This window comes from Falco cherrug, chromosome 1 (genome assembly GCF_023634085.1).
Source record: "Falco cherrug isolate bFalChe1 chromosome 1, bFalChe1.pri, whole genome shotgun sequence".
Classification (NCBI taxonomy): Eukaryota; Metazoa; Chordata; class Aves; order Falconiformes; family Falconidae; genus Falco; species Falco cherrug.
This window is the reverse complement of record NC_073697.1, coordinates 117,506,630-117,512,944: the sequence shown is the minus strand read 5'-3', so window position 1 is coordinate 117,512,944 and position 6,315 is coordinate 117,506,630. Positions and strand designations below refer to the sequence as shown.

The 6,315-nt window shown below is 54.3% G+C and overlaps 1 protein-coding gene across 1 annotated transcript; it reads left to right on the top strand.

Moving 5' to 3' along the window:
• The first annotated feature begins 274 nt into the window (after positions 1 to 274).
• CCDC42 (coiled-coil domain containing 42) lies at positions 275 to 5,762 on the top strand. The gene is made up of 7 exons (XM_027813334.2): positions 275 to 351; positions 1,984 to 2,106; positions 2,441 to 2,546; positions 2,672 to 2,776; positions 3,313 to 3,510; positions 4,253 to 4,474; positions 5,547 to 5,762. The coding sequence occupies exons 1-7, from the start codon at positions 275 to 277 to the stop codon at positions 5,760 to 5,762; spliced, it is 1,047 nt and encodes a 348-aa protein (XP_027669135.2).
• The last annotated feature ends 553 nt before the right edge of the window (positions 5,763 to 6,315 follow it).

Below are 6,315 nucleotides of genomic sequence, written 5' to 3'. Positions count from 1 at the left end.
CTGCAGGCAGCAGCAGCTCTGCTCCTTTTCCAGCATGGAAAGGAAGAATCCCAGAGCTGCCTATGGGGGAAGGTAAAACCCCAGGGACTTTATGGTGGCCTCTACTTTCCATCTGCAGAAGGGCAGCACCTCCCCAGGAACAACGAAATACTGTGAAGCCGAAGGGACAGGGCAGCCCCTTAGTGCTACACGTGCCTAACCAGCAGGAAGGTGACAGATGAAATCATTTGTTCCCTAGAGCCCGTCTGTCATTTGTGTGACAAAATGTCATATAATGGGGAATTCTCAGTCAGACTGGGAAGTCAGCCAGTGCTTCCCCTTGGAAGTGTCTGTCTCCACTTATTCATTATGGTAATGAACTTTAATTGCTTGAAGTGCTGATCCTGATGCCCAACACCTGCCTCAGACTGCCCTCGAAGTTGCAGGGTCTTTTTAATTTCACAGAGCACACTTCAGCCACTGGAGGATAAGGACACGTGTGGCTCTGCAGTTCTGCTGGTGTGGAAGAGCAGGTCACTGTGGCTTCCCAGACAGACTCTGTCCCTGGCTCTGCAGTAAGTACTTGAAATTCAAACGTGCTGAGACCTTCTTGGTTGCTCACCCAGGGGGTTCCTGTGCTCTGCTGGGGACCAGCAGCTCCTCCAGCCCAGGGGATGCAAGGGTGGGCAGGAGAGGGTCCCTGCCTGCTGGAGGAAGGGCTGAGCTCCCTCCCCTCACAGGCAGGCACAAGCCCCCTCCCAGGCAAGACTTGTCCCTGCCAAAGTCCAGAACCTGTTCTGTAAGACCGGGTTTAATTTGCCTGACATGTTGGGATTGAACAGCCCCATGATGACCTTGGGATGGGCAGAGGGCAAGTCACCTGTCACTGATGGGACCAATTTGAGCTTCAGTAATAAAAGCATATCTGCTGCTTTGCCTTGGGTCATTTGTCTCTAAATGAAGCATCTCATGTAATAAATGGTCCCTTCCTGGGCCATGCATCTTCCTGCTGTTTAAAGTGCCGGGCGGATCTGGCAGACATTCCCCAGTTCCTACCAGTTTACAATGAGCAAGGGGTGATGTCTGCCTGAGAACGACTTCCCTGATGCAAGTCAGGGCTGTAACGGACACGAAGGTTTTCCCCCCAGAGAGTCATCCCCTTTTCCACCAAGCCAGGGGTGTTTCAGCTTCAGTAGCTCACAGAAATGCTCCTGTGTGTTACGTGGGGAAGGACAGAAGCAAACATCAGAGGGTGAAATCTCTTGTGGAAGGAGCAGACCCCAAGGTCAGCATCATCTCTGCTGCAGCATCAGGGTCTTCCCTCACCTGGCCCCTGAATACCACCCCTTTATTTTGAGCAATGGACCTGGCTCTAGTGCCTTGTTCTGGGAGGAAAAAGTAAAACAAATTTTAAAAATTCAGGTTGGTTTTTTTTGTTGTTTTTTTTTTAGCAAACAGTAGACCTCAGTCCCACAAGGAGAGGGAACTGTGAGCAGAACAGTGATCAAGCATCCCTGAGGATGTGCCTCAGTGTAACTGTCTTTCTACCTGGTGTTTTGGGAGAGAAGGCGCAAGCTTCTGCCCTGAGCTCTGAGACAGTGGGATGTGGGTGTCAGCGGTGCTGAAATCCCTGCCCAAGAGAGCAGAGGTCGCAGAACATGGGGGCTGGTTTTTAGCAGAGGAAGAACCAGAGGACATGAGAGGAAGGGAAAGAAACCTGCATTTGTTCAGCTTTCCTTTAGCGCTGAAGAGCCCCGGTCCTGGACGCAGTGGTCAGTAGCCCTTGCTGGCACGGGGGCGTTGCCCTGCTTCGGTTGCCAAGTAACCACCTGAGCATCTTCCAGCTGCCCCTGGCAACCGTTCCGTAGGCACGGCTGGGGCAAGGGAGGCCCAGGGAGAGCAGAGGCCAGAGGCACCCAGGGTTCACCCCCTGCCCAGCTGCCTCCCCCCGCACCGCCGAGCCCTCAGGCTTGCAGGGTAGCTCCTGGGCTGACTCGGGAGCAGTGCCGGGAGGACCTGGGCTCTCTCGGCCCTGCTGGTGGCTGGAGGAATGGCCACCGTGGACAAAAAGGAACTGTTGGACTATTTCTCCATGCAGTACAGGCAGAGCCTCCTGCCCATGCTCAGGTGAGGGGCCTCCCCCACCTGCCTCCATCCCCTTCATCCTTGTCTCCTGCCTCCTCCTTTCCACACCACAGCAAACTCCCATCCCTTATCTCTACTGCTTCTGTCTCCTCTTGGCGCTGGTCCTGCCTGTAACACCCCCTTTCTCTGCCACTGGGATCCCTGCTGGGGAAGGGGGCCATGCCATGCTGCCAGATGGTATCTGAGGCGGTGCTGGGTTGCTCTGCCCTATTGCCTCACCCGGGACGTGATTCCCAGTGGGGTGACAGAGCAGAGCAATTCAACACCTCGCCAAGGTACTGGATCCAGTGTGTAACCTTGAGAACTTGTGTGGCAGGACACGGGGACTGTCATCAGAGGATGCCGTGTCCCTGTTTGTTTACCTCCAGAAGAAGAGGAGAGAAGCTAGACTGATGCAAAATGCTCTGGAGGAGAAGAAAGAGGTGAGACAGGTGGGAGGGTGCTGGGGCATGGTCAGGAGGGCTGGTGGGTTTTTGGAGGGCAGCAGTGGGAGGGTGGCTGGCTCTAGGTGAGGGCAGCCATGTCACACTTGCCCTGGTGCTTCTAGGCCTTCAAGGAGAGGATGAAAGCCATAGCCTGCCGGTGGAGGGGCCTCCACATCAAGGAGGCTCAGCTGAAAAACTACAAGAATAAATTTAAGAAGTTTCTCAAGGTACACCTGTCCCTGATCAGCTCACTTGACATGACCCTGAACCACACCAGCACCTTCTCCCCTCCCCTTGGGACCCCAAGTCTGGCCAAGCCTCCCTTGAGCCTGGAGGTGCAAGGAATGGGATTGGTAGGGACGGGGATTTGCACCACAGATGTGAAAAGCCCTGGTAGGACTTGGGTACGAGGAGCTTGTCCTGTACCAGTGCAATCTCCTGAGGATCCCAAACATCCCCCAAGAAGGGTCTCAGCCTGTCCCCACTGTTGACACCTGGGTGTCTTCCAGGGACAGATACCAGTAGGTCTGAAAATCAGAGTGCAGTCCCAGGTGCTTGTCTCCAAGACCGAAGGGCCAAGGCAAGAGGGATGGCCCTGCTAAACAGGGAGAGAAAATGCTCCCAAGGGTGCTCCAGCACTGGTCTCCCCTCTGTGAGGGTATCTCCTCCCAGTGCTGTTGTGTGACCCAGCTCCATCTTCCCTTGGCTTCCTTTCCCTCTCTCTCTGTGTGTGTGTGTGTGTTGGTGGGGGAAACATCACCAGGAAAATGATAAGAAGCGAATCCAGGCCCTGCAGAAAGCCATCGGGGAGAGAGAGACGAAGATTCAAAAGGAGAGTGAGCTTTTGGAAGCCAAGAGGCAACTGGAAATCCTGAAAAATAAGCACCAGAAACTCTGCAACAAAGTGCAAAAGTACTCCATCTTCACCAAATACCTGGAGGATGTGGTGAAGGTCTCACAGGTGGGTTTGGACGTGAGAGAGACAGATCATGGCCTTGAGGAGAGCCTTATGTGGGTGTTAAACCTAGAGGAGATAAGGCAAGTCCAGGGAAATCATAACACTTGGTCAAAACCAGAGACCTCAGATGGGATGGGAAGAGGTTCCCTGCAACCAAGGTGAGCCAAGGGGACCAGAGTAAGGGGAGAAGAACCAGAAAAGGAGGTAAAAGCTTGAGAAAACAAACAAAACCTGTCAGAAGGGGGAAAAGCACAGGGCTGAGGGCAATGGGCACCCCTTTGTGTCACTATTCCATGTCACATTGATGGTTGGGGAGAATTGAAAAGCTGCCCGGGAATGGGAACCCAGGCATTTGTCAAAAACACTGTGCTCTCTCTCAGGGATGCCCGGGCATCACTCCATGCATTGCTTATATTCCTGCAGTCCCAGCTGCTCCCCGCCCATGCCTAGGTGCTAGCACTGGCAGTTGCAGTCGTGCTTTGTGTTTTAGCAGAGCGCAGCCCACCTGGGGAAGGGGTGCAGCATCTCCCTTGCTTATGGCAGTGACAGCTCTGGGAATGGCATGGTGGGATGCCATCATCCAGAGAATGTGGCAATGCTCACAAACCACCTGGGGCCATAATCTTGTCAGGAAGGGAAGATCTTTCAGCTGGGGGAGGTGTTGTGGCAGGGCGCCAAACAACAGGAGACTTGCCATCATGATGAGGGGAGTGGGATTACTAACACCAGGAGTCCTGTTCTGCAGTTTGAGGAGATCCAGGAAGTCATTTGGCGCTACAGGACACTGGTGATGAAGCACAAGGACCTGCTGCAGTCACAACAGAGGTGTAAGGAAATGTCTAAACAAGCCAAGGTGTTCCTGGACCACTATACAGCAGAGAAGGAAGCTGAGATCCTGCAGTACGAAAACGAACTGGTGCAGCTCCAGCTATATCTTGACCAGGTTCAAAAGGACGTCCTCTCCTGGGTGAGAAAATGTGGGATGGGCAGGGGAAGATCTTCAAGGCCTGGCTCTGTCAAGACTAGCTGATGGCTCATCCCTAAGCCATGGGGTCATGGCAAGTCCCAGTAGCAGCCTTTGTGACTGGAGGAGATGCTTAACTGCATCCCTCCAAGGGGTTGTAGAATGAGGAGTGACAGACCAGGTCTGGAACAGGTTACATCAGGGGTTAAAACAAGGTCCTTGCAAAGCCATTATGATCTTTCAGTTCTTGCATGAACTCCTAGCCAAAAGGGATCAGCTATCCAGGCTTTTTGGTCTGCCTCGGCACAAACCCCAAGCGTACTCTGCCACGTGCCCATTGGGTTTGTCTAACCTGGCCGTACTCGTTTCCATGCACCGTCCCTGCAATTGGGCTTCAGTGTGGCAAGTCTCATGGTCACCACTGTTCATGGCTCCGGCCTCAGAGCAGAGTTGGTTTTGCTGGTTTTTATTATTTGTTTTCATTCTTCGCACAGCATCTGCCCACCAGGGGCTCACCCTTTCTCTTCCCTCCTTACTGGTCCAAAAATGACCAGACTGGTGATAAACTGGGCTGCAACGAGGCATGTCAGTGTGTAGCCAGTGCTCAGTGTGCAGAACTGCCTTCTGCTCTGCTGGCCTCTGCTCCTTTTGCATTGCTCTGAGGGGGCCTTGCCAAATCCCTTTACTGGACACTCCAGACTCCAGGAGTTGGGTCCCATCAGGTGAAGCTGGTCTGGGAGGGTGGCAGTGGGATCTGCTGCTCCCAGGGTATCAGCTAGCCCTACTGTGGGGAGTGCAAATGGTGTCTGCAGGGCAGACCCGCCAGAGGGAGGGCTGCAGGAGCTGGCAGAGAGATGGGCAGGTTCCTGGGGCAAGGAAGAGCTGTGGTGGTTCCTGGATCTGCTCCCACCACACGGAGCTGAACCACTTACAGCACAACCCTGGGCAAGGACAGGTTCTTCCTAGCAAAATAAATGAAGTGGAAGTTGGGGTCTCCAAGCCAGGGCCTCCAGCGCTGAAGCAGCATCTTTGCTGGGGGGCATGTCACCATGCTGCATGTCTCTTCTCTTCTCAGGAGGCTTTCTGGGCTGACCTCCAGAGCATTATTGTCAAGGAAGCCCTGAGGCTGAGGCACATCAAGGTGGGCATCCACAGCCTCTTCCAGCTTGCCAACATGCAGCTGAATCTGAACCTGAACGTGCCAGCAGATGACAGCCACAGACAGCTGACCATGGTAGAGCCAAGCCAGACTCTTCTCCCCGGCCAGAAGTGGAGCAGTAATGACTCTTAGCTGCCCAAAGGGAGGGGAGAGCCCAGTGAAATTAGTGTGCCCAGCAGCCACCTTCCTTTTCACCTGGGCTCTCTCTTGGGCACGGGGAGTGGGCAGAGGACACCAGGCAAACCTGTCTGGTCCCAGGAGGTGGAGCAGGGTGTGGGTCCCTGTGGGGGCAGGAGGAGTGGGAGCCAGGCAGGCTGGGGCAGGGGACACAGATCAACCTGTGCCAAGGTTTGGTTTCGTTCACCCTTGCCCTGAACAGCACAAAAGCCCATTCTGGTGGTGCAGATCCAGCAAGGCAAATGCCTCATCCTCCTACTCAGTTTGGTTGGGGATTTTTGCTCTCCAAAAGATCCACCAAGCTCCCCTCTGCCTCCGGTTCCCATCCCTGCCCTGAGCTCTGCCATCTCTCTTCCCCACCCTAGATTCAGCAGCTTATCCAAGACCTCAGAGACATCTCAATGGAGGCAAAACAGAAGAAAGTGTAGAACCACGGGTGAAGCTATACCTACGGAGCTGTGAGGGACCAATATGACCTGCTCTGCCAGCAAAGGCTCAGCAGGGTGGG

Excerpts from the sequence above, each read along its gene's own strand:
- CCDC42 (XM_027813334.2), top strand. The coding sequence starts at position 275 with ATGGGGAATTCTCAGTCAGACTGGGAAGTCAGCCAGTGCTTCCCCTTG. Across the intron at positions 2,547-2,671 it reads CTCTGGAGGAGAAGAAAGAG|GCCTTCAAGGAGAGGATGAA; the intron begins GTGAGACAGGTG and ends TGGTGCTTCTAG. Across the intron at positions 2,777-3,312 it reads AATTTAAGAAGTTTCTCAAG|GAAAATGATAAGAAGCGAAT; the intron begins GTACACCTGTCC and ends AAACATCACCAG.